Here is a 26,763-nt window from a genome sequence, read left to right on the forward strand (position 1 = left end):
GAGTTCTGGAGTTACCGCCGATCTTTGCGGTGAGAAACTTGGGACTGGCTGATTGCTCAGGGACTCGCTACTTCGACGCCTGAGAGACCAGCAACGTGGGTCAAGAAACAAGGTAAAGAAGGAATTGATCGCCTGGGGTTGAAACAAAAATGGCAAATAGCCGTCGAAACATCGTCTTTTTGTATTTCTGTTGTCACGGTACTCTTATTTTCCGTATGGCTGCCACGCGCGCTATGCGCAACATACGCGGTCACCTTGCCCACGAAGCGCCCCACGGAAGAATTACTCACAACGGAGACTCTGGTTCCGTTTCGCGGGGAGAGAAGCGCGCCATTCAGATATCACGGCAGTGAGAGCGGGATGTGACATCTTGGCAAGCAGCCAAGGCCGGTACCGGATTAGGAAGGAACGAGCCGCGTGACTGCTTCTTCCACGAATCGAAACTTGACAGTGACCTATGGAGCTAGTCGTTGACATGGATGGATATGTGATGGCCACTGTCAAATCCAAGGCAAAGTTGTGTGCATGGGATGTAATTGAGTGTTTTCTTCGGCTGTTTACCAATCTTAGATTTTCAGGGGCACTCTGCTGTGTGGGTGGTGGGATATACCAATATTCTCTATTCCGTCCAAAATCTTGCTGAGTTGTTCGCCAAGAATTCGTTCTCCCGTCTCCAACGAGTTTCCCATGTTCTTGGTGAAGTCGGCTTCATCCAATTTGATTTCGCCTATTACTGAGATGTCGCTGTTTACCTGTCCTACTTAGCAACAGCTGTGAGCACCTGAACATCATGACACAAGTAGGACAACATGTTGCCTTGATAATCATCTTCATCCATATTGGTATCATCCGGGTTGAAGTTGCTCGCGTCGTAATCATCGTAGCTCCAAAAGCTTTTCACAGACTCCACAAAGTCCAGGGCATTCCTACCCTGCTGCGAATGAGTAATATCGCTCGAGGTCACTCTGTAGTACCTGTTTTCATCGGTTTCGAACTCGCAATGACTCAAGTTCTCAATGTCCACCTGGTCAGCTATCCCACGATCAATGAGAAATAGTCTCATAGGCCGATATAGATGTGCAGCATCCCTCAACGCATGAAGAAAGCATGCTCGACTGCCGCCTGCCTCCTGCAAGAATACATCATTCCTTATTCGGTTGTCAAACTCCCATGAGGCGTCGTATTCAAATGCAATCTGCGGAACAACATCATTATGGCCCGCCACTGCGGCCCAGAAAGGCAATCCGTAGGGGCGATAATGGCGCACGTCCTCGGCATAAAGTCCTGAATCAATGTATTGCTTGTCTGCGATATGAAAACAGATAAGATCTTGGAGTGGGTAAACCAGAAACAACACGTCTTCGTTCTCGAGTCGACAGTGTCCGAGTCTAGGCACGCGTAAATGTTCAAATTCGGGAGAGCTTGAACCTTTTGATTGAACTAGCTTAGGTCTCTCCTGCTTGCAGATTCCGATCTTGTAGTGCCGTTTGACGACTTCTCTTGATTCTTTACAAGCAGTCCAGAGCCCTGCATCGAGTGCGTAATCAGATTCATTGCCTTCCAGCCACGAAGGGGTTGATAGAAAATTTGGGGCGGCAAGAACATACGTATCATCTTCGAAAAACGCGTATGCCGGTTGACAATCGATGGGTTTGGCGTAATATTTATTGTAACAGATACCAAAGAAATGAACACCGGCGCGAGAGGGTCGGATGGCGAATTTCCATATTTCTAATCGCATCTCAGCTGGAAGCTTTGAAAAGTAGGTGAACTTGCCTGGCATTTTCCGTGACTGGTGAGTAATTAGCGAAGAGCGAGTGTTGATACGAGGTCGGGATTGCTCTGTCGACGGTGCTGGAGCTGGGCAATACGTAGCTTGTTCTGGTGTGGTCGAGGTTTTGCATGATTCTGTCGAGATCTATTAAACTAAGCCCTTGCCATTTCGGAGATGCCTCCAGTGGGTGGACCATTTACATGTCGTTGTTAACGGATTCGAACGTCAAGGTGTGACCTTTATAAGCAATTTGAGAGCACTCAAGATTTAAGTTTGATTGTCATAAGGCAATATTAACATTTCAGAAGTATAGAACTATTGACTTGATTAAGTGCAAAAACTCTACTCAATAGCCTTCTGCACATACTTGTCCTGCCACGAGCGCTCATTCGTAGGTGACAAGGCGCGGCGAGATACAGTACCACGAGAGTGCAGAGCAGCAGCCGCAAGGTAGCTTCTGCGTCTGACCGCCGCCTGCTCGCTCACATCCCTCTTCTCAATGCCACCGTAGGCACACTTGGCGCCGTTAAAGGCAGCGTTAGCCGCTGCCTTCCAGACCTCGGTGACGTCGTTGACCATGGGCAAAGTCCAGTACAGACGGCAGTCGGCAATCTCCTTCACGAATTGCGCAGGGATGCCATCCTCGACGTTGTCTCTCAGAATCTGGTCACGGACGTTGACAGCAGCGGCCAAGCTGCGGTTCAAAGGGAGATCACTGTAGGTGGCGAAAGCAGCCTTCTGCTTGTCGGTGGTGGCGTAGGGGAGGAGGTCGGTGGAGAAGCCGTAGATAGAGCTCCAGTCGAGGACCTGGGAGCCCTTGATACCCCCGACGCCCTCAATTCCGCCTTCCTTGGGGCGACCACCCATGGCGATTGACTTGACGCCACCGTGGATGCGAAGGAACTCGGAGGCGATAGTGCAAGTTGAGGCGCAGACACCGTCGTACAGGATGATGATGTTGTCAGCCTCGAAAGGCTGCGCAACGTTGGTCAGGTTGCCGTAGCCAGTAATTTCGATGCCTAGACCGAAGGTGGCGTTGACCGTCGTCAGAGGGTCGTTCAGGTTCCACCTCATGAGGTTGGTGTACGACGTGTTCTGGAACACCTGGGGGTCGAACTTGTCCTCAAACGAGCTGAAGCCCTCGTTCGAGATGTTGTAGTCGTAGCGCCAGTTGAACCAGGACTCAGAGTAGCTGGTGACGAGGTCAATGTTGGCGTTGTTGGTGGCATTGGGCTCGTTGGAGATACGGGAAACGATTTCAGCCGCAGCGTTGAAGCCATCATTCTCCTTCCAGCGGGAGTTGCCCTCCTGGACAGTGTGGGGGAAAAGCTGACGGAAGAAGTCGTAGCCCTGTAGAATGTAGCCCCCGCCGTTCTGCTGGAAGTCGATCACGAGCTTGGTCTTGCCGGCGGCAAGAGCAGCTGTGTAAAAGTCGCGAGCGGCGGCCTGGAACTCCGCGGGGCTCTCACTCTCAAAGGCAGTGAGAACAATGACAGCAACGTCATCGAGGCCTTCACCCTCGAGGTAGTATCCAGAAACGATTCCATCGGGAGTGGTGACAATGGGGGAAGGGTATCCGGGGAGAAGGTCGCTGGAGCCAGAGCCAGTGGATGGGGTTGTGCTTGATGGAGCGTCAACAGCAGGGCTCAGCGGGTTGCAGAACTTTGCATAGAAAGAGGGCCCGTCGACGACACCAGTCAAAGCCTTTTTGACAGTCGCGTGGTTCTCGAAGGTGACTTCCGTGCCGTTGGCGAATGTAATCGTGGTGTTGGCGCCCTGGTAGACATAACTGCTCGTGTTAGTTGAGATGGTAGCTTACGCGTGAAGCTTAAACTTACCGAATGCGACCGCCTGAGCTGAAGTATCCCTTTCCACCGGTTGTGGCATACAGAGACTGCTCGAAGAAGACGGAGTTGTACGCGGAATCAGCGTCACGGTTCCAGTTCGCCTTGTTGATGGTCTCGTCGAGGTATGTAGCGGCATCAATTCCGTTGATAAGCTTAACCTCAGAAGCAGTTTCTGGAGACGAAACAACCTCCTCTGAAATTGAGTTAGAAATGCACTGACGAAAAAGGGGAGGCTCGAGCTTATCTTACCATAGATCTTAATTACTGGCAGGGATGAGCCATCCTCGCTAATGGAGACGAGCGCTCGCTCGCGGGTCCACTCGAAAACAGCAGTCAAGAGGTCTGGATAGTACACGAAGTGGCCATCATGCCCAGGTCCAAAGACTTCATTGTACAGAGCGGACTGGAAAGCATACTCGCTGGTGTAAACGTCGGCTTCGAGGTTGCTTCGGACCTTCTCCAAGGCAGCGAACATGTCGTAGGCAGGGAAGTCATAGTCGGCAGGGGGGTCGGCCTTGTACGTAGCGTCTCCACAACAGTTAGCACTCTCCTGAACCGATCACACATCCCGGGATCGGAGCTCACCGCTCTGCCATTCGAGGTAAGGCACGATTGAGTCGACCAAGTCAATGGCCTCCTGCTTGCCTAGGGGAACTGAGTTCAGACAGTCGTAAGCCAGCTGAGCGGGCACAGTCGGCGTGACTGTGGGTGCAGCAGCATGCTGAGAAGCCCAAGCAGCGCTGACAGCAGCACAAGGCTCAGTCGACGAAGGCACCGATGCGGTGGTCGTCGAGTTGGAAAGAGCAGCAACACTGCCCAGCAAAGCTGGCGCGGTAACAAAGGAGCTTCGCATCTTAAAGTCGGCTCAGAACAACTTGGCTATCGATCAGGGCTACCGGAGGAAGCTGACCTCTTGCTCACTGGACGACGCGACAGTCCCGCGTTCTTATGTCTCTCAGCTGTTCTCCATCTTGTCGTCGTCATCCACTTTCCTTCTGGACTGAGCCGTGGTCGTCTCCAGTGCTCCCGATGTCACCATCGCCTACCATCGTGCGTTAAGTGGGCGTTCATCCCAATCGCATGAGCTTGTTTTGTCGACACCACATGAGCCGCTAGCTTCACTTGGCAGGTCGATGTGCAAGGTCACCCCCAGACTGGGGCCGCCCCTGGCGCTTGGCCTGCATACGAGCGACTCTCATCTCCAGAGTGCACCTTTGTTGGAGCTAAGGTCAGGATTATCACGGATATGTCGGCTGTTGAGCTGCCGGTACTGCATGTTGGAGGCGGCCGACGGACTTCTAATGCCGCTCTAGGTCCGTGATATGAGATTTCTTTTTGCCGTTATTTCTGGTAATATTGTTGGCTTTTGTCGTGATCGCCGCGCGATAAGAGAAGTGGGGAGTGATTGGCCCCTGAACCCCGGCGCGAACAAAAGATCCCCTTCCCGATGCCCGCGTGTGCCAGCATGCGGCTTGTGGGTTGGGATGCCTCGGCCCGTCAACCGAACCTGCAGACGCGAATCTCACGGATAGGCCTTCCCAAAGAATTCTCAATTGGCAGGTGGTGAACGGAGATTGTTGATGAGGGGCTTTGCGGCCTGAGATTGCCCGGATCATGATTCGTGTTTGCACTAACAGATTTAGTCCTCACTCATAGGAGGTCCTCATTCTCTTTACTGTGTTGGCCACCGACTACCATTGTGTTACTCAAGACCCATCAACAGCTACCTAACCTCGAGCGCCCGTTGTCTCCCATCATTGAGTAAGGTTATTCATTGAAAGTCATAACATCCAAGAGCTGTTGAGGCTCATTGCATTTCACAGTACACTTGATACGATAGGTACACGGAATGACACAATGGTCAATGTTGATATAATGAGACCACCTAATTTTCCTCTGTCTGCACGGCTGTATCTCCTGTGTCCTTAAGTACCCCTACTTTATTGACGACGAGAGCAGCGACGAAGATGATAACGACAACGACGGCGACTATAGAAGCGACGACGACGACGGTGAGGTAGAGTATAGCCACAGGAAAAGTGGTCGCTCTACCATAGTAAAAATAGGCGGCCTCGATATAATAAGAAAGGACCAGTACAGTAGCACGTTCACCTAAGGTAGCCCGCCAGAAGTGTCCATCCCGTTGCTGCAGCATATAATCCATCGTAACCTTCATTAGTTTTGCAGCCTAGTTGTCTCATTCCGATCATCATCTACCCTCGAGCGGCCAAGCCTACCCGACAAACGATCCAATAACGTAACATCCTCTGCTCTCTGGTGTTTGCTCAGGAATACGTGACTAGCATGGCTAGCTCCAATCTTCATCATAGCCCACGCATCCAATTTCGTGTCTACCAAATCAGACCTTCGTGCCGCATACGCTGCAAACAGAGACAACGCAACCAGGTGCACTGCCGACAAAATGCTCATCGTGATCATCCCGGCCAGTGACATAGAAGGGATTACGGTGTCCAAGCCTTGGTCACGGTTGACCTCCACGGAGTTTCCATTCGTTTGGTGTTGGAGCCAGGCCTGATTCGCTATAAATGCGGCACGAGTGAAGATGTTTTTGATCGTCCCTCTAACATCTTTTGCGTCATCCTGGAAATAGAAAAAGCTAGAGAACCATTTTGACATGTTGTATTTCAATCTGGGCTCCTTGCTGATGTCTGCGCGTGTGGTGCATAATATTTCTTGTGATTTGTATCCCTCGTCTTCAAGTAAGAGTCCGAGGGGATTGAGATAGATGCAAGTGGAAGAAGCCGTGGTGTTTGATGTGACGTTTAGGTTCACAAAGGTTGAAGAGTTGGACAACCTAGTGTCCAAGAAGGACTTTCGGCCGAAGAGCGCGAGTACAACCGTAAGCAGGGGTCCTTTGTTGGGGACCCTTTCTAGCACATTGGGTTCCCACGGATCTATCCCAAGAAGGATGCATTCGTCATGGTATAATGGGCTGGTTTTGAAGCATAAGTAAACCAACCAACCATATGACAAGGCTCAGACTTACATGCTATCATCTCCACCATCTTTATCTTTCAACATGAAGTCGTTGTATACTGATACCTGCTTTTCACAGCCTCTGTGGCATGCACCTTCAGGACCGAATGCGTCTTTGTCAAGCAATTCGCCAGCTGTTTGATTCCATTCGTTTGGTAGCTGAAAGTATCCCGCTGTGGTACTCATACTGATCTTCCAGTATGAAATCTTCGGTTCCTTTTGCTCAAAGCTAATGTTGAGATACAGGTTCTCTGTAAAGGTCTGCCGATTCCTTGTCCGCTTCCACGGAGTGGTGGTGAGATTGCCCGGCATGCATATTTGGATCGAAACCGGTGGATATCCAGGATAGCTCGTACCGCCACCTTCAGTGAAGTAACTTGCCCAGAAAGATCCAGGCATTATCTCACAAGACCTCGGGAAGTCTTCTGCAGTCACCAAAGCCACATCTGTTGTGGAGTTGATGCGGGGGATGAACTGACGGATAAGTCCGGTCGAATAACCAGCTGGTAGTTGGGCCAGAAAAGGGGCTTCTAGCTTTGCAATATCTTCAAGGGTCGTTCCGAAGCGGCATGCCTCTGATATGCGTTTACCATCGACCTCTTCAGAGTCAGAACATGCATAGCCGCTGCCTTGCCACAACTGCGCTTGTGGCTGAGAAGAACTAGTTGTTTCCAACAAGCCACGTGTGATGAGAACAACTGAATTGTCTTCGCGGTATGCTCGACCTGTGTACTTAAATTGCTCGGGAATATCGGCCAGGTAGCTCGTACCCCCAGGGGAGTAAGTGACCTTCTTCGACAGGACCGACAAGAAGGATTCTTGCAACGGGGAGAGCAGACCACCAAGGATGTACACTGCAATAGCCACAACGAGAAAAGGCGACTTGTGCCGCCCCCCTGGAGCCGTTGCTACAGCTATTGCATCCGTCCAGCCCTTGTCTGCCAGTGCAATTAATTGGCGCAAGCTCAGATCGTGCGAACTTCGTTGGACGTAGATGACGGCTGCAGCTGACATGACCGATGTCGTAATAGGGAGGGTCAAAACTGCGATGACTGACTGCAAGACCCTAATGCGTTGATACCAATCCCTGTTTTTCTCGATCGTTTGGCGGATCAAGTTGATGTTTCCCCCATTGTACTCGCTCTGATAGTCCATAACATACTGTTTTGTGAACTTCAAGGGCCATAGGGGTCGGTAAGTCATCACGCATGTCGTTACCCAAGCAAAAATGGACAGAGTTGCATACCCTGCTACCAGGTAGGCAGGGACTAGTGATCGCGACTGAATTGCTGGTTGGTGCGGATTTTCGATTGAGTCCGACTCTTTCGACTCGACGTTTGGGGTCTGTGTTCTCGATGTATCCAAAAGAGACATGGAACTCGGAGGTTCCGGGGATGGTGTCCGCCGCCCAGGAGTTGGACGGATAGCATTGGGGTCTGAGTCGTATTCGCTGTTTGGCAGTCTGTCTCGTGTTTCTCCCTCGGAGGTTGCCATTGCCACGGTAGTGAGGCCGCTGTATGGCCAAAGTTGGGAACCGATACAAAGAAAAGGATGTCGTGGGGTGGAAAGGGTGGAAAGGGGATTTATGGAACCTAAACGGCTCAGCCCTGGTGGGCGATTAGAGCGCTTTAGATTACCGTCTTATCGATGTTTCGCCTGTCTCAAATCATGACGACAACCCGCTTCGTAGCGATATGCTCGAAGCGACGCTGCATTCCTTTCAATGTCTATCCAGGGCTTGTCTTGAAACCCTTAGGCAGACAAGGTTGGCGAAAGCCAATCACATCTCTTGACTGACAACTTAGATCTGCAGGATTGAGGCGCTGTTAAACATGGCTTTTAGTGCTTATCTTGCGATGCGACATTCCATGGCAATGGGGCGTAGACACCCAACTTTCACTTTACACCCTTGCTAGCATCATGCCAAATGGCCTAGAACCAGTCTACTTAATCAGCGGGATTTGCTGCTAAACAGTTTGAAAATCTGCTCGATTCCGTCCATATATTGTCAGGTTGTACCCTTGTACCTGAGGTTTGTTTGTGATTTTGCTGCGTTGTCTCCTGCCAGCCTAGTGTTTACCTCTCAGGTGATTATTCCATAGTCTCTGTCGTCACTATCCCCCATGCTTTCGTTACAATATCTCGGCCATCCCTGTTGTCCGTATTGCTACCTCTTCCTCCTACTCCCTTCATGATCTCTGCTGCAATGTTTTCGTTCAATTCTCATGATTGCGCCATTTGCATAATCACTTTAATAATGCAAGTAACCATGTTTGACCCATGTGAAAAATGCTTTGATGAAGAGGTGAATTGCGCTTGCTGAGTCTTGGTAGGTCGCATAATGAGGAATATATGTTCGAGAGGCTTGGAAACGTTTGGCTAACCAGGCGAAAAGCCACATACATTAGTAGCCTGTGTGTTTCTATTGCTACCTGTGTCGTCGTCATCATCTTTGTTACCAATGTCGTCGGTATAGTCTTCATCGTCGAGTTGTCCTCGTCTATACCCTGGTTGTCGTCTTCGTCGCCGTCACAGTTGTTAGTATCATATTTACCTAGTACCATATCACCATCCGCACGGGTTGCGAGAGATACCCGCCCGAGTAGCAAAGCTCTTAGGAAAGGCAAAAAACATGGTAGTAGTGTAATGAGATTGAAACTGCTCTATGTCGTGATTGTCTCTCTGATGGGTGGCAGCATAGCATATCCACCTTGGAAATGTTCTTTGCTTTGATCGAGGACTCAACACCTTACAGCAACCCCCTCTATCACATCACCGCAGAACATAAGACAATTTTTCTTTCTATGATCTTTTTTTCATTATTCATCGAGTCGTCTATCTAAGGCCGTCTAAGCCCGCTCTAATATCCACATGGTATCAAACATTTAAAGCTTGCGAACGACGCGGTTGGCAGCCTCCTTCTCCTCCTTCTCGTCCCAGATGTTGATGTTCCAGCGGGGCTTGTAGGTGAAGGGGATGTTGTAGCGGCGGGGCTCCTTGCCGATCTCGTTGATGGCGGCAACGTCCTCGTCGGAGATCTTAACCTCCTGGAAGTTGGAGTGGATGCGGCTGGGGGTGACGGACTTGGGGATGACGGAGTGGCCGCCGACCTGGGACCAGGCAAGGACGACCTGGGCAGGGGTGGCGTTGATCTTCTCGGCGATCTTCTTGACGACGTCGTGTTCGATGAGCAGAGGCAGGCCAAAGCCGTTGTTGCCGAAGGCGGAGTAGGCGGTGATGTGGATGCCCTTCTCCTTGGCGTACTTGATGAGGGTGTCGTTCTGCTGGAGGAGGGGGTGGCGCTCGACCTGGTTGACGGCGGGGACGACGCCGGTGGCGTCGATGATGGTCTGGAGGTCGTCGATGGTGAAGTTGGAGACACCGATGGCCTTGACCTTGGACTTGGGCAGGGCGATCAGGGCCTTCCAGGTGTCGACGAGGGAGACGCCCTGGTCGAGGTCGACCTCGGAGTCGTTGCCGGCGGCCTTGGGGAAGAGCTCGCCGCCGTTCTTCTTGAAGGCAACGGGCCAGTGGATGAGGTAGAGCTAGATGGGTCAGTGAGCGAGTGTTCCAGTAGATGGAAGGATTGGGTATACTCACGTCAAGGTAGTCGAGGCCGAGCTCCTGGAGGGTCTCGTCAAGAGCAGCCTCAACGTTCTCGGGGCGGTGGTTGCTGTGTTGCTGTCAGTAAACATGTCTCATCTCACGTACCAAGGTAACTCACTTGTTCCATAGCTTGGAGGTGATGAAGATGTCCTCACGCTTGAGGCCGGGGATGTCAGCAAGAGCCTTCTTCAGACCCTCACCAACCTCGGGCTGGTTCTGGTAGATCTTGGCCAAGTCCTGCCGTAGCTGTCAGCTCCTGCCCCTTACATCTCTTTCAACGTTTGCCGATGCTTACAAGGTGACGGTAGCCGGCCTTGAGGGCCTCGTAGACACCGACAGACACTTCACCGGGCTTGGACTGCCAGGTGCCGTATCCCAGAGTACTGAAATGAGGGGTCAAAAGTCAGTGAAGCTCAAGACGTGAAGTGGGGTACAGTGATCGGCAGGGGCCTGAACCAAAAGAGTTCAGATCACTGTAAACAAGCAAACGTACGGGATCTCGGCGCCGGAGTTAAGCTTAGCCTTGTTACCGAAAGACATGATGACTTGAGTTTGAAGAAGAGGTTGTGAGATGGGATGAAGAGTATCGTGAGAGATCACAGAGATCCCGAATGGAGAGGAGGAACAAGTAGGTGGCCTTTTAAGCAAGTGAGGGGTTTCGGGGCCCATTGCATCATTGTTTGTCAGGATGAGCTGCGAACCCTGATGGGTGGGCGGCCGTGACGCCCACCGTCGGACCCGCTTTGCCCGCTTTGATGGCTCCGAGCCCACGACTCTGAGAGTGCCAACAGAGCTTCCAGTCGCTTCGGCGGGGCACCGTTGACTAGTTGCGCCTGGGGACCCCACACTTCGGGGCGTGAGCCGATGCCGGAGGCGGGTGTGGAGGGGGAGGGGCTTCGGGGCTTTAGGTATGATGGAGGAGGGGAACATGTGGTTCTTGCGGATGGCGGTCGCCGTGGCTAATGGCTGATGCGAGTTCCCGGCTGTACATGGAAACGGGAGCGGGAGCGGATGCAGCCAGATGCGCCGGCTGCAGTCTACTATGCGTTACTCTGCATGCAGCAGGTTGACACCGCCGATGGAGAGCATGCAGTAGTAATCATTATGAATATTTCCCAACGTAATAGAGATTCACCAAAGTCCTTCTGTCTGGTCGATGGCACCTCGCTTCCAGGCCCAGGTCCCTGGGACGGGAAGGAATTGCGCCTTAGCCCTCATGCATGTCGTCTTGGACGGCCCGCATCTTGGCGTCATGATGTGCGGCTTTGAAGATATTGCGGGAATGACGAACAGTATTGCGCACAAGAAACTGCCGACTCATGCGATCTCGGGGCCACAAATGGTACAAAAAGCCCCGCAGCCGGTCGCAAAGAAGCGCACAAATGAGAGATGATATAGAGGAGTGGTAGTAGATAAGGCTAGTTATCGATGATCTCACCTCAAACGCTGGTGGCCGAGCTAGGTGATACAACCGTACCCAACGGCGATGTCTCGTATGCTGTGCAACAACGGGGTTCAGCGGCTACTTGACGGGAGGACGGAGAAATGCCGACATGAACTAAGCCATTAACGGACATCCAGCTGCCACAAAAAAAAATGATGATGATTTGATATGATGAGTAATTCATTGAGACGATTGCGTCGCGTCGTTATTTCAAGCATTTCGAATCTGATAGTTGGTGATTGACTTGATGAAGACACATCCTCTTGTCTTGCTGAACCAATCCCATTCGTGCGACCGCGCCGTCTTACATTCACTCACCCTCCAAGCATTCATCTCATGCGTCGACGTTGAAAGAAGAGTCTCACCTAGAAGCCAAGTCCGGATCTGACAATATCTGCATCCAGTCAGCATCTACATCCAATCCGAAGCGTAGATGACCTCGCTTACCGGCCGCTGGCGACGGAACACGGCACCGATCCTCAGGGGGCAGCCATGTGTCTATTACCCAGACCCCACTGTTGACGACTATCCTATTGAATGCTACATGACCCGACGCCAAAAGATACGTCTCTCAGATGCCCCAATTGTACTCGAGTACCAAAGAAGATGGAATCTGTTATTGAAAAAATAAAGTATTTAGTGTTGCTGTGCATGTGTTCAATGGCACTACCCCGCGCGGGGGGTTTCTGGTGCTTGTAGTCAATGGGGTGGGATGAGAGCGTCGGGGGTCCCGAGATCTCCTCGCGCGCTTCTCTGAAAAGCTAAAAAGGCACTTCAATCCAAGCACGCTTTTCTTCTTCTTCCCTTCCTACTTTGATCTATATTTTCGCACGGCAGATAACTGCTGGTAAGTTACGCCGAACTGCCTTATTGGCTCTGGAACTGACCCCTGCAAACATGGGGGCGCGGGTTCTCCTTTTTCCAAGTCTCCACGGTGTATGTCCTACTCGCTCTATGCGCATTTGATATACTTCACGGTCTAGTTGTATCTCTCCATTGACATCACAATAGCTGTCATCGTTATCTTGGTAGTTCCTCGGGGGCGTTGGTCGTAGCTCTCAGATCGTCTTGTGTTCCAGAGCCCCAAGGACATGTGAGCCTTTGAAGGAACAGCAACCACCAATCGTTCGATTTTGGATTGAGCAGGTGTCTAAGCCGTGAGTTCATCGCAGCCACCGTAGGCGAACAGCTCGTCTTACTGGAATCTCTATGACACTCACAGACAGTTGCCGAACCTCGTTGGCATGAATTTACTGATGACTCGTTAGTAGGAGTGGGCGCTGCATTTTTTAATTATCCCATCGGCTGCTACATAGCACTTAACAAACCTGCTATACCACTAACTATCGCAACCGGATTGAATAAGCTATTCGATTGGTTCAAGAAAATGAAAACTCAGGGCGTGGCCGATGGGATAACGGACAAAAAAGGCACTGATACGCGTTTCCCTGATTAGCTGAACTCTTTTAGACATCAATCGTCAACAGAAAACAACAAGGCATCTCTCCGAGAGCACACAGTATTCTGGCCCTTACTCGCGATACTCCAAGAAAGCGAAAAAAGGAGCGATTCTTGTCAGTCACCAACGGCCAACCCGAACAGCTAGTTCCCAAGGGGTCAAGAGCAAACACATTCACGCCGTGCGTTTTGCCAGGCAATATGAAGTATATAAAGGACCAAATCGCCGCTCCTATGTCAACTATGAATATGCAAAACATACTTTCCCTCGGCCTTCTCAGTTTACACAAAATGAAGATCACATCCCTCGTTTCCTTCCTCGCCGTCACCGTCGTTATGGCGCAAGCGTGCGACTACTGCCAATGCCAGAAAGCCGATGGCAGCCACTGCTGTGTCGCACACGCTAACGGCAAGACATGCGACGAGGTCTGTAAGACTGCTGTCTACAGCCTTAGCGCCAATGGAGACAGGCTATCCTGCAATGCTAATGGTGCTTCGAACTGCATTTCACCGGCCTCGTACTCGGGACGGGACCGATGCATTGTGTGTATTCTCCAGTTCTCTGTCGTAGTAGGAAGCTAACGATATCATAGTAAATCGCATCAGAGTTCAATGTGAACAGGTACTCAAGGCTTATCATCGCTGCCCTGCTATAGAATGGGCTCTGCAGCCGGATGTCAGCACAAGTCGGAACGTGACAGGAGATTGGATGGCGTGGAGCGTGGTTGCTTGGGTCGTTTGAATATTTCAAAAAGTTACATCAGATGGCGACTACATAGACAATCATTTGAGCCCTGTTCAGTTTACCACTGACAAAGGTCCAACATTATCCACATAGAGTATCAGTTTGTGACTTGATTCATGACGAAATTCATTTGATTAAGTGCTAGAGGCTACGCCTGCGGCCTTTCTTGCAAGGCCCATAGTAACTTCCCACGTGGACTTACAGTTCTTAACCTTCTTCCAGCATACCTATTTAACGGAATTAATGCTGATGAACTACCTTCATACGTGATGGCTGGTGTCATCCAAACTCAACCGTCGCTCTCGGCGAACTCAGCGCGAGGCTAATGTCCATATCGTGAATTACGTTATTCATCCCTGGCTGTCGCAAGACTCTCTGCTATAGAGGTGCGTCAAGGTATGAGCATTTTCCTGCATAGATGGAGCAACTTCTTCCCTCCCGACCTGACAACCGAAAGTGGCTCTCAATTCTGGTTAAAGGCGTGCGATAAGCGGTGGCTATGTATAACGCCCTTGACCTTGGCTGATGGGATGGCATTCCATCAAAGCCACTTCACGGCAAGCATTATTGCCCGTGGAATATGTCGTTAGCCAGGTGCAGTACACATATTACGCCGCATCACTGGTGCTTCGCACTTATGGCTTGCTCCTTGGAAGTAGGCTGGTATCTAGGCCTGCGGCTGACTTTTGCTTTGCAGGTACTATGCTATCCCATCGAGTGCGATTGGACTGAAGGCGTGCGGGGCAATATCCAATGAACTCACACGCAGAGATATCGTTACCTTTGTCCAGTGAAAAACAATTTTTGTTGGTTCATCAGGATTCGACAAAGACTGGAGGTCTAAGTAGTGTAGTCCAGTTGCACTCCATGAGATGTATCCTTTCTTATTGAAAAAGCGTTTGATATCTTAAAAAACCTTTCTCAATCAGCAAGCGCTGTCACTTTTCCAAGACCTCTTCGTCTACAGACATAACAAATCTTGGCACATCTGCATCCAGTCAGCAGATACACCAAATCCAAAGCGTAGATAACCTCGCTTAGCCGCTAGTGACGGAACACGGCACCGATCATCAGGGGGCGGCAATGTGTTTGTTACCCAGACCCCCACTGTGGATAACTATAAAATTAGAGTGTTGGGGGTCCGGATGTCTCCTCGGTCGCTTCTCCAAAAAGCTAAAATGCACCCGAACCCGAGCAACACTTGTCTTCATAGAAACATCAATTGCGGCATGCTCATCATGAAGAAGACAGTGTCTTATCAATCCCATCTCAACCAGCAAGCGCTGTCACTTCTCTGAAGGCCCCTTCATCTCTAGACATGACAACTCTTGGCAACTCCGCTCCAAGCAAGGGTATGCAACCCGTCCCGTCGCATCGGCCCCCTTTCCATTCCACAAAAGGCGCGCCAGCAAGCGTTGGTTCAGCCCCAAGACTGGTCGCCAACAGCAGCCAAACATGTCTATTGACCCTGCCGAGCGCCTCGCTAACCACTATGCGATGGACAGAATTGTCTTGGCAGGGATGGGCATGGTTCGCCGGAGTAGCCTGGCGGTGGCCCCAGGATTTCCCGACTGGGATTTGACTTTGCCCTCCATGTCTCATATTCACGAAAACGTTGTTCCAGAACCCCCGATGCTACCGCCGGCCGGCGGCTGTTTTTTGCGCGTTTGTTAACACGCTGGTCATCTCCTCCCGACATCGCAACCTCGGAAGCTCTCGCTCTGGATGATAGATACGCCTTGACCCGACGACAACGACATCTCATCGCTGAAGCAGCATCACCAGCTATCGACCGCATCTCATTCACTTCATCTTGTCGCGTCGTTTTAGGAGACATACTCACCTTGCGGCATCTTGCTTCATCCATTCCCATGACTCGATCTTAAGATCCTCTCCCTTGGCTCACCATCGCCTTCGAACGACTGCAATTTTTCATCATCATCAGATACCCAGTACCTCACTCCTAATCTCATCCAACATGACGGCAATGTACCGCTGGACTCGCGTCCGCACGCTCGCCATCACCCTCACCTTCGGCGGCTGTCTCCTCTACTACTTCTACACATCATGGGCCCGCTCCGAGTCCGCCGCCCTCGAGCGCTACATGAACCTGCACAACATCGCCCCTCCCCCGGCCACCCCACAGTCAAGCTTCGACTGGTCCTCGGTGTCGTACAAATACCCTCCCAAGACGCCAATGACCCCGCTGCCCAAGGGCCGCCGCCCCTCCCTCCCGCGCGTGCAGCACCAGTTCCCCGCCGAGTCCGCCGCCGCCGCCCGGCTCCGGGAGGCCCGCCGGCACGAGGTCCGCGAGCTGTTCAGGCGCGACTGGGCGAACTACAAGAAGTACGCCTGGATGAAGGACGCGCTGAACCCCATCTCCGCAACCGCCAAGGACCAGTTCTCCGGGTGGGCCGCGACGCTCGTGGACTCGCTCGACGTGCTTTGGATCATGGGACTGAAGGCGGAGTTTGAGGAGGCTGTCGCTGCTGTTGCGACGATTGACTTTGGGTTTACGAATTCGGACCGCGTGAACACGTTTGAGACTAATATTCGGTATCTCGGCGGCTTGATGGCCGCGTATGACCTCAGTAAGAGGAAGGTCTTGCTCGATAAGGCTGTTCAGCTTGGCGACCTGCTTTACGGCGCGTTCAACACCGAGCATCGCATGCCCGTGGATTTCATCAACTTCAACGACGCGAAAGCAGGAACAGGCTTGGATGTTGAGAGCTCCGTCGTCTCAGCGTCGCCTGGGACGCTCTCACTCGAAATGACGCGGCTGTCGCAACTCACTGGTAACCCAAAGTACTACGACGCCATGTCCAAAGTCATGGACCTCTTCCACGAGGGCCAGAAGAAGACCAAGATCCCTGGCATGTGGCCCATGTTCGTGTCAATGAGAAACCGTGACGTCGTCTCGGGCTCGCAGTTCACTATTGCCGGCTGCGCAGACTCGCTGTACGAGTACCTCCCCAAGATGCAGGCGCTCCTCGGCGGGCTGGAGCCGATGTACGAGGACATGACGGAGGCCTTCCTCAAGGCCGCTAACGAATCCCTATTCTTCCGGCCCATGCTACCCGGCAACGAGAACATCCTCATCTCGGGCAACGCCAACGTCGACATTGACGGAAAACTGTTCCTCGACCCGGAGAGCGAGCATTTGGCCTGTTTTATCGGCGGCATCTACGCCCTGGCCGGGAGATTACTCGGCAAGGAGGAGTGGGTGACGATCGGGGCGCGACTCACGCTGGGATGCTACTACGCCTACCAGGCCATGCCGACGGGCATGATGCCGGAACGCTTCAACATGCTCGCGTGCCCGCGCAGGGACGATTGCAAGTGGGACGAGGACCGGTGGGAGAAGGAGAAGAGGTTGCGGCCGGAGTTCAAGGAGCACCTCCCCAAGGGCTTCACCACCGCCAAGGACGCGCGGTACATCCTGCGCCCGGAAGCCATCGAGAGCGTCTTTGTGCTGTACCGCATCACAGGTGACCGAGGGTTCCAAGACGCGGCGTGGGAGATGTGGAAGGCCGTTAGCAATGGTACGCTCGTCGAGCATGGGAATGCGGCGGTGCTAGACGTCACGAAGAAAGCGGACCCGCTGCCCAAGGAGGACTACATGGAGGTAAGAAAAGACTCATCATCCCCTTCAGACATGGTTCAACAGAGGTGAACTTACTGACCAACGAGAAATAGAGTTTCTGGCTTGCGGAGACGTTGAAGTACTTCTACCTCGTCTTCTCGCCGCCTGACCTCATCAGCCTCGATGAGTACGTCCTCAACACAGAGGCCCATCCCTTCCGGAGACCCCACTGAGGTCTAGCCACTTGGAATGTCGTAGTTAAAGGCTGGAAGTGAAGACGGAGGGTTCCGTTAGTCTGTGCTCGAAGAGGGCACAAAGCAATGAATCCCTCGCTGAATTTGAGACGGACGTGGTCATTGCTGAGGCGACGTCCAGATGAACATGTTGATGTTGGCGAGTAATGACGGAGTTACTTTTTTCCATCCACAGTGGGGATCGCTCTTCTAGGCCCTGGCATGCCTCGTGGTGATGGGGGTCCTTACGCGAATTTCATCGGGCGAATTCATGCTTTTTTTTACCCTCGGCCAACCAACAGATGAGAGGGCTCTAAGCCAACGCTCCGCACACCAAAGAATGGCGGTGACCGTGCTTACGCGGCGCAAGCCTTGGGGGACAGGTGTTGGAAGGAGAGAGTTTCTTGGAAGTCTTGGGGGATACGTCACCGGAGTTGCCAACAGCTTCCTACAGGAGAGAAGCACACGCTTTACAAAAGGCATACCGCCAAGTCGCGGGGCTACATTATCTTAGATCTAAACCGTAAAGACGGCCGTGCAGAATACCGAATATCAGGGAACACCATGACTCTAGTAAACCCCTCGCTGGGACGGCAGTGAGATCGCAGGAGGACGCAATATGAGTGAGACAGCGGCGCCGAAAACTTGGGCCGAGCGCCAGCGGTATATTAGGGCGGGCTGTAAGCTCTCGACCGGAGATCTATTGAAGCTTGTTTTAGAGTGGGCAATATCAATCTCGTAGTCAGACAATCGGACCGGACCCATGCTCGCAGAATCTGGCAGGAGAGCACACGACAGTCGGAGAAGGTTGACCACTTTGGTCGCTTGTGGTGAGAATCCTCCGGTCATGTCACGATGAACGGGCCACAGGTGTCACCCATCATCGAATGAACACTGCCAGCTGTGCAGGCATTTAAAATTAAACTAGAAACCTACTACACAGTAAACTTCCATAATAGGAATCGTCTCGCCTCATCCTCAGCTGTCGCTTGCGTCCCATCCGGCACATCGCTGCAGCGTCGATCAGTCACTGCCACATGAAGCCGGCCCCGATCACTCATCACGACGGACAGCTCCGCGCCATCTAATCTAATCTCGCACGTCTCTACAGCTCAGTCTCAACTGCCCATCATCTTACACATTTCTGCCCAGTACATCCACATAACATGCTGTAAATAACCGTGCAATCTCTCAGTGTCATGACAAAAGTGAGGCTTGTTCATACTAGCTGAACTCATCCCGCCGGGCAACTCATGAGTCGCGTCCGGGACGATGACCGCACCCGCGCCCTACAAGCTCTCTACAGCGCCCCTAAAACCCCCCAACCCCCGGTCCTAACATGCCCCAAAATTGCCCGTAAAGAGCCCACCTCATTGCACCGTTGTGAAGAACAACGACCATCCCCCCACCCTTCCCGCCAAGAACGGATTGAAACGCCTCCCATCGCCAAGAGCATGATCAAGCTCCTATACTCGATGGCTTTTAATAGCCCCAAACACAACTGCGTACGCGCCAAGACGCGCCGTCTTTGTCCAAGACTTTTTTCTTCCTGAGCCACACTTTCGTCTGTACTGGTTCTTCACCCTATCGGCTGCCTATCGGGCTCACCGCCGCCCAAGCACCTCGCCCAGCCAAGACACAGACCAGCCAGGCCACCCATCTCCGTACAGCTATTCCACTCAATCCTCACGGTCTAGGCGGCGGTGTTGTTCTCCTCTCCTCTACCCATGTACAGCTCCGCAAGCCATCGAAATAGCATCCTCCTTGTAACCAACTCCAACGGAGCCAACTCTTGGTATCGACATGGAGTAGACATCCATCCACACATACCGAGAGAGAAAGAGAAGGGGAAGGTGGCGGAGTGTCAACTGACCATCCGGCACCTGCCAATGTTTCCAAACCTTCTTTCTCGAGTTCTCCATCTTTCTAATGTGAGTCTTGTCGTGAACTTGTATAAGAAGCATCCGTCCATCCCTCCTTCTTGCCATCACATCCTCCTCATCCCGCACATCCACCCGCGAACACTCCCACTCCATCATTCAAACTTCTCCCCAACTTTCTCTACAACTACTATTCGACATCACACAAAGTCAAGTCACCATGCGCGCCGTCAACACCCTCATCGCCCTCCTCGCCGCCACCGTCGCCGCCCGCTTCGACGGGCCCTGCGTGGATGTCGAGTGCGGCACCGCCCGCACCAACTGCGAGGCCGACGGCATGATCTGCGTGCCCTTCCCCAGCGTCGACCTCGAGAAGCGCAAGGGCTGCACCTGCTCCGTTGGCTAAACACATCCAACCATTTACACCTGGATCAAGTCTTCTTTGGTAAGTCGTCTTCCATCAATAGTCTCACGGTCGATTGTATGAGAGCAAAGGAGTTTTGCTGACTCAACTCATTCACACAGACCACAGTTTCTATCTAAAGACACGGCGTTTGGGGCACCACCTTTTGAGACATTCGGTGCGGCGAAGACGGGACACACTGGCGCTTTGGCATTTCACTTCTGTTTTTGGAACTTCGGATGAAGAAAAGCCTCATGGCAACTGCACACTAGAGATGATCATGACAATACATGGGAGGAGTAGCGTAACCAATTTGGCATTATGCCTCCTTCAAAAATATGATATCCAAATATTCAAGCGAGCATACCACTTTCTCCAGTACCATCCACTTTTGCCACCGTTCAGTCAGTGGAGTGACATTGTTGACCAGAAATTCTGCCTCGCCCCAGAAGTACCAAAACATCTTGGCAAAGCCTACGACTCAAGCCCACATCTCTTCACAGCCGGCCTTGGCTAAGGACGTGCCACCTCATGCCGCCTAGACCAAGCATCAATCGCCCAAGACTTCTCCGATCCGGCAACCCGATCTAAAGTTTGCCTCTTAATCCTCCGGGCCCGATGGAGGCCGGCACCCGCTTGTGGCCTTGCGGGTGACGTAGATCATACGGTCGAGGTGCAAGGGTGGGACCTTGTTCAAGCGGCCGACTTGGTATTCGTAGTGCCGGCTTGTGATGAACACCGCCACGGCGGGACGGGCTGGACAAAGTGGCTAGGTTAACTCTAACAGTCTTGGTTAAGTCCGACTCCGATGTTGCTGAGGTGATGGTGGCTGTGGAATATCTTCAGATCCGAGCCCGATAGCGATGGGGTAATATCAATGTGCATGTTATTACTTTGTAGGAAACGATTTTCTCCTTATGAATTGCGACCTACCCAGTTTGCCATCACCTTTTCCCGAGCCCGATAGCGATCCAACTTCTCAACCTTGCAAATGATGAACAGGGCTGTGAAGTTCACCTGCCGCTCATGAACATTGAGCGGCAGGGATCGCGTCCTCCGACCTTGCCGGCGTTCATCCAGTCTCAATCCAGAGTCATTTCCACAGCCCCCAGATTCCGATAGCGATACTCATGAAAGACTTTGGCGTAACTTCAAAGTCTCCCACCGATACCGACATCGCACCCTGCTCTCTTCGTGAACGCCTTTCAACCCCGAAACCGACGAGCACCTGCTCTAGACTAAACTTCCCCCTGTCAAGTTTTGCCAGTGACATTCGTGATCCAAGTTTAAGTCATCCCAAACTCCTTTAACGAACAAGGTCTATATCAATTCGCGGTTCGCGGGACCGACACCGATCCAACATCCCGATCGTACGATGAACGAAGTGGCCAACTTTCAAGCTGTAACTGCACCCAGTCGAAAACCACCATTCCCGACCCAGCCGGTTGCGAACCCGACCAGCACAACAGATCCAAATTCACACTCTGTTTCCCCGAAAGCGAGAACATGATCAGCTCACATTTCCCACAACCTCAATCTGTGATAGTAACTTCATCTCTTATCATTTCGAGTTATCCTATCCTAAACACCCCCAAAACAAGATTTGAGATCAACTCCCTGGTTCAGTGTCCCCCAGTTTGTGGTATCATACCCAGTACTCAAGAAAAAAGACAAAAGAAAAAAACTCCGGCCACCAACCTCTCTGGCCCATCCTAGAACTCCAAGCTATACAATACGCAACGCTTGCGTCCCGTGATAATACAATGTAGATAATACAAAGAACAAATGACCTTCTTTCTGAGATGCCAGTCGGAAAATCAAGTCGACATCCTTCCCCAACCCTTCACAAACCCCCTTTGCGCGCGATTCACCCTCGCCAAAATCCCCAAGCCAACATCCTCCCCGCCGCCCCAGCCACCAGCGCGCTTTACACTGATCCCAAACGCCCTCTCCTGCGCGACGTCCGCCCTCTCCACCAACTCCGTGCGCCGGCGCTTCACGCGCTCCCAGCTCATCCGGAACCCCATCGCCTTGCTCCCATCGAGAAAACTGGTCTGGATCTCCTCGGTCGGCATCCACTCCGCGCCCCTGCCCAAGAACCCGAACACGTTGCCGTCGACGAGGAGCGCCGCCACGGAGGCGATGCTGCACGGGTTGCGCGGGAGCAGCGTGTCCGTGCCGGGGGTGAGCAGCCACGCCACAAGCGTGAGCGCGAGGAGCAGCGCGAGGATGGACTGGATGATGCGCGTGGAGGCGTTGTCCTGGACCAGCCGGCGCAGGCTGGTCACGTCCGTGTCCTCGAGCATGCCGGGGACGACCTCCTGCGCGGTGATGTCGGGCAGCCTACGCCGTGAATTGACGTTGAGGTTCTGCGCGCGGACGATGCCGTGCTGGCGGACGATGGCGTCGGCGACGCGGCCGCTGCGCGCGAGACCCGGGTCGCCGAGGTTGCCGGCGGGGATGGCGAAGCGTGAGGTGACGAGGGAGCTGAAGAAGGGGTCGAGCTGGTTGCCGGTGGTGAGGTTGGCGAGCAGGCCGTATTGGAGAGGGAGGAGCTTGAGCTGCGTGCGGCGGACGGTGTTCTCCTGCACGCGGGGCGGGTAGCTCGGGTCGACGTGGAGGCTTGAGCCGGTGAGGCGGACGGTGGCCATGAGGGTCTCGACGGTTTCGTTGCAGCCCATGGCGGAGATGTAGCCGACCTGCATGGGGGTTGTGTCTGCGAGTTGGCCCCATACGTAGGTGAAGTCGGAGCACTGGCTGGAGGGTCCCGCGGAGCGCGGTGTGGCTACCCCGAACACGGAGGACGGGGAGACGCCGGAGGGTAGGACGGCGTTGGAGCGGATGGATGGGTCGTTGCAGGGTTCGCCTGCGATGTCCACCCGCATACCCTGCGCCACGGAGAACTGGTTGGGCACGTTCGGTATCGTAAAGTTTGTGTTGATTTCGGATTGCGGGTAGAGCCTGCAGTCGAGTCTCGACCGGAGAGCCGGGAGCGTGACGAGGATGGTGCTGTCGCCGTCCTTCATCGACAAGGGTTCCGTGAGCCGTACGCCATTGAAGTTTAGGTCCTCAAAGGTGAATGACGGGAAGGTCAGGTTGGCGTCCAAAATGAGAGAAGCAAGGAGGGTATCTGTAGTGCAGGTGCTGCATGGCGCGGTGGCGTTGATGAACTGATCGATCTTTTGCAGAGTAACCGGGCGCGTAGACGGGATGGGCACGGTAGTATACAGAGCTCCTGAGAATGTTGCCAGCAGCGAGGCGATGAAGACGGCGGTGGTGGTAATGACGACTGCGATGTTCTTCGTCTTGACGGCGTCGTACACGATCCTTGGCTTCGACTTGTCCATGAAGTCAAGACCAACAGTCGTCTCAAAGGAGCCACCCTGCTTGAGCTGGGTATACGGAGCAAGACACCGCGTCGCGCAGTCAGCGGACGCGAGGTACAGCGCCACTATGCCGAACAACACCCCGGGTCCAGTCGTCCACAGGAAGTGACGGTCGGTATTCGCCGTTACAGTCGTAATGCCCTGCCTCGCCTCGGAAAGTCTCAGAACAACCTCCAGCGAGATAATCATGCCCGCCATAGTAGACACCGCAATCAGCCTCGCCACGGGGTGCAAAGGCATCGGATGGCCCCAGTTCGACGTCTTCACGAACTCGGGCGGCGTATCCTGCCTCGGCGGGTTCCCCCCAAAAATCTTGAAATACCCTTGCCCCTTGGACGCCTTCTCGTACGGCTCCACGCCAGTGTAGTAATTCGTACCCAGCAGCCTCTCCCTGATAGTAGACACGTGCGCCGCGCCAGTCCCACGCAGGCACTGCAGCAGCGACCTGCTGTGCGCGAGGAGCGTCGCCATGTTGATGATGGTGTTCGGGTCGCGGGGCAGGAACCCCGTCCTCGGGGCGAAAGCGACGGCGGCAAGGGTGAGAACCAACGCGAAACCGAGCAGGCCGGAGAGGAGGTGCGCAGGGATGGGGCGCACGTTGAGGCGCTCGCCTATGATGACCGCCGTTCCCGCAATTCGTTGCGGCTGCGCCGTGTCTGCCATTAACGAGTTGCGTGCCAGCAGGGCAGTGTACTGGCGCCAGTATTTTGTGACGATCTGGGTGAGGTTGCTCGCTTGCAGAAGGCTGTCGATTGGGGGGATGCCGTTGTCCTTGACTTCCATCGCCACGGCCGAGTTCATCACCGCGTCCGAGGCGACGATCGCGACACCGGGGTAACGGCTGTTCACACTTGGCATGGCGCCTAGGATCTGGGAGTCGGTGGGATATGACGCGAAGTGGCCCTGTACGATGTCCATCGGGCTGACGAGATTCAAGGTCCGGTTCTTCGCAGACCGTGTGCGCTCGATCTTCATGAGTTGGGTGTTATTCTTCTCAACGTGGACAGTCGTCACAGCATACGTCGGTCGGCATATCAGCGCCGCAGAGCGCGTCAACTGGCCTCGGATGGGCACGTTGAAAACCTCGCTGGACGTCGGTACGCTGGCGGCGTCAATCGTGATGGCGCCCGACATGACCACAACCCGTCCGTCGTCCATGTTCTGCGAGTTCCCACACGCACCAGCCTGGAACGCCGTGAAGAAGGTCGGCAGCGTGAACCCGACAAGGGCCATGTTCGGAATCTCCTGCGTCATGGAGCAGTTGGACGTCGACACCGTGACGTTCAGCTGCGTATCCGACGCCTGGATGTACTGGATCCCAGTGAGGTTGAGCTGCGCCGGCTCGCAGAGAATATCAGACTCGAACCCGTCAACGTCAGCCCTCAATTCGGCCGTCGACTTGAAATCCGACGTAAACGACTGGAACGCAAACTCCCTCGACGTGCCGTCCGGGAAGTTCAGTCCCTTGGTCTGCAGCCCCACCATCGTGAAGAACGGCAACGCCCCAGCCGCCCGCAAGTTACTCGGGTCGTTCGTGAACGCGTTCAGCACATTCAGACTCGCCCCTCGCGCCGTGACGATCTGAAACGTCGGGCTGACGAGCGCCACGGCAATAACGATAATCAGCTTCAGCGTCAAGCCGACAGACGCAGCCGCCGCCACAAGCCAGTCCCGGTTCTTCGCAGCCTTCACAACCGCCCACGGCTCGAACATGAAGACGTAGTCCAGCATCAGCGTCCGGTCGACGCTCGCGGGGCCCTTGGACATCCGCATCCAAGGGGCATTGGCTTTGGCCTGATGCTCCGGCCGCGCCCACAACGCCGCGATGCATGTGAAGATGAAGGCGGAGCCATACTGCCACAGGTACCTGAACCCGTGGTCTGGGGAGCCGAGGCCGCCCCTCTTGTTGGACAGGTCCAGCACCGCCTCTACTGTGATCAACAACCCTGCAAATAGAATCGCAAACGAGCTCAATATCCTCCGTTGCAGGTAAAACGGGCGGTACGGTAACGAGACGTCCATCAACCCATCCCGTTTCCTCAAATCATCCGAGTCGCCCGTCGGCGGCGGTATCCTTATCATCGGCTGCAGCATCTGTCGGATCGGTTGTGACGGTTGTAATGACGGGTTGAGCGGGGGGAAGGTCTGCAGCGGCTGGCCCTGCGGGATCGGTCGCATCGCGGGCACAGCTAACCTCGCAGCGGGCGGGAACTGCGACTGGCGTGGCGTCAAGCTGTACCGCGGCCCCGGCGTGGGCGGTTTACTCGGGCTCGTAATCATAATCTCGGGCACCGCGGTCGTCGCCCTGCTGGCGTCTCCGTCGCTGCTGGAAAATTCATACTCGCTGCCGGAGGAAGAGGAGTGGTCCAGCGTGGAGGGGCGGGGCGTGCTGAACGATCTCGAGTGGCTCGTGTACGGCCTCGCAATAACATCGTCGCCTCTCGTGATGGTCGACTCGGCGACGTAGCGGTGATACGAATCCATTCCGTTGGTGCTCTGCTTGGGTCCTTTGCGGGGCACGTTGGCCCTGGCCCTCGCGTCTGAGTCCATGTATCAGCAGAAAACAGGCTGTCTTCCGTTCTGCTTCGCGAGTGAAGTGGTAATCGGTCTTGGGATCGACGGGCAAGCCGGTCGGGCGGAGGGTGGAGGCGTGGTGGCCTGCCGTCACCGGATGTTCATCGTCGCCCTAGGCCTCTGTGATGGCGTGGTGTTATTATGCCCAGGGCCAGGTATGTGTGTTGTATGAGCTTGATGATGTGATGCTCGGGTGCGGCCGTGTGTGGTATAGTGTTTTGTTTCCACAGAGCCGCCCTTAGTGGCAATCAATAAGGATCGATGTCGGGGTGTTTGTCGATCGTTCGATTAGACTTATCAACAGAAGCGCGCTTGTTGCGAGTATATTGAGGCGAAAACACAAAAGAAGCGGAGAATGGGGGAGCAGGGCCACTAGTCGAAAGGGCCGGCTCGATGGCAACAAGTGGCCGTACGCAGATATGTTATCCCTCCTTGAAAAGCACACAAGCCGAACGTCTCGCTGTACTGCCGAACGACTTTCGCATGAACCTGACGTTTGGGAAGAGCGGGAAGCGACGTGGATGTGTGTGTCTATGTGTTGCGTGTATGATTAACCAGTCCTTCTTACTGGATCCAGTCCAGGGGAAACGAATAAGAGAAGTTTAAGAACAAGGGGGACGGAGGCAATAAGAGCCGCCCAGTAAGAAGCGAACAAAAGAGGACCGACCAGGCACCCGTTCAGGAAGACTTTCAGGAACGAGAGGAGGGGGAGGCCTTGTTTCCCACCCGCGGGACGATCACTGGTTCGGGCATAATATAAGAGAGGGAAGGGGGTGGTAAGGTGGGAAAATAACCAGGCCAGGAACGGGGCAAAAGAACAGCAATCCGAAAAG

At 53.7% G+C, this 26,763-nt stretch overlaps 6 protein-coding genes across 6 annotated transcripts; 3 read left to right on the top strand and 3 right to left on the bottom strand.

Annotated features, from left to right (window-relative positions):
• Nucleotides 1-2,116: 2,116 nt before the first annotated feature.
• On the bottom strand, nt 2,117-4,474 carry ustP-6 (Peptidase S41 family protein ustP; the record flags this gene model as incomplete). The annotated part of the gene is made up of 4 exons (XM_032024531.1): nt 2,117-3,563; nt 3,613-3,814; nt 3,871-4,149; nt 4,207-4,474. The coding sequence occupies 4 exons, from the start codon at nt 4,472-4,474 to the stop codon at nt 2,117-2,119; spliced, it is 2,196 nt and encodes a 731-aa protein (XP_031878879.1).
• Nucleotides 4,475-9,503: 5,029 nt separating this feature from the next.
• gld1 (D/L-glyceraldehyde reductase) lies at nt 9,504-10,764 on the bottom strand (the record flags this gene model as incomplete). Its single annotated transcript, XM_032024529.1, has 5 exons — nt 9,504-10,163; nt 10,219-10,291; nt 10,343-10,461; nt 10,520-10,607; nt 10,718-10,764. The coding sequence occupies 5 exons, from the start codon at nt 10,762-10,764 to the stop codon at nt 9,504-9,506; spliced, it is 987 nt and encodes a 328-aa protein (XP_031878880.1).
• Nucleotides 10,765-13,417: 2,653 nt separating this feature from the next.
• On the top strand, nt 13,418-13,722 carry CGGC5_v004418 (uncharacterized protein; the record flags this gene model as incomplete). The annotated part of the gene is made up of 2 exons (XM_032024528.2): nt 13,418-13,669; nt 13,720-13,722. 2 exons carry the CDS (start codon nt 13,418-13,420, stop codon nt 13,720-13,722), a joined length of 255 nt encoding a protein of 84 aa, XP_031878869.2.
• A 2,127-nt stretch (nt 13,723-15,849) lies between these two features.
• On the top strand, nt 15,850-17,687 carry MNS1-2 (Mannosyl-oligosaccharide 1,2-alpha-mannosidase MNS1; the record flags this gene model as incomplete). Its single annotated transcript, XM_032024527.1, has 2 exons — nt 15,850-17,496; nt 17,568-17,687. The coding sequence occupies 2 exons, from the start codon at nt 15,850-15,852 to the stop codon at nt 17,685-17,687; spliced, it is 1,767 nt and encodes a 588-aa protein (XP_031878881.1).
• Nucleotides 17,688-19,787: 2,100 nt separating this feature from the next.
• Nucleotides 19,788-20,110, top strand: CGGC5_v004420 (uncharacterized protein; the record flags this gene model as incomplete). Its single annotated transcript, XM_032024526.1, has 3 exons — nt 19,788-19,964; nt 20,004-20,012; nt 20,093-20,110. 3 exons carry the CDS (start codon nt 19,788-19,790, stop codon nt 20,108-20,110), a joined length of 204 nt encoding a protein of 67 aa, XP_031878870.1.
• A 1,677-nt stretch (nt 20,111-21,787) lies between these two features.
• Nucleotides 21,788-25,906, bottom strand: CGGC5_v004421 (uncharacterized protein; the record flags this gene model as incomplete). The annotated part of the gene is made up of 1 exon (XM_032024525.1): nt 21,788-25,906. One exon carries the CDS (start codon nt 25,904-25,906, stop codon nt 21,788-21,790), a length of 4,119 nt encoding a protein of 1,372 aa, XP_031878883.1.
• Between the last annotated feature and the right edge of the window lie 857 nt (nt 25,907-26,763).

Source organism: Colletotrichum fructicola (assembly GCF_000319635.2).
Source record: "Colletotrichum fructicola Nara gc5 chromosome Unknown KSG_Nara_v1_contig02, whole genome shotgun sequence".
Classification (NCBI taxonomy): Eukaryota; Fungi; Ascomycota; class Sordariomycetes; order Glomerellales; family Glomerellaceae; genus Colletotrichum; species Colletotrichum fructicola.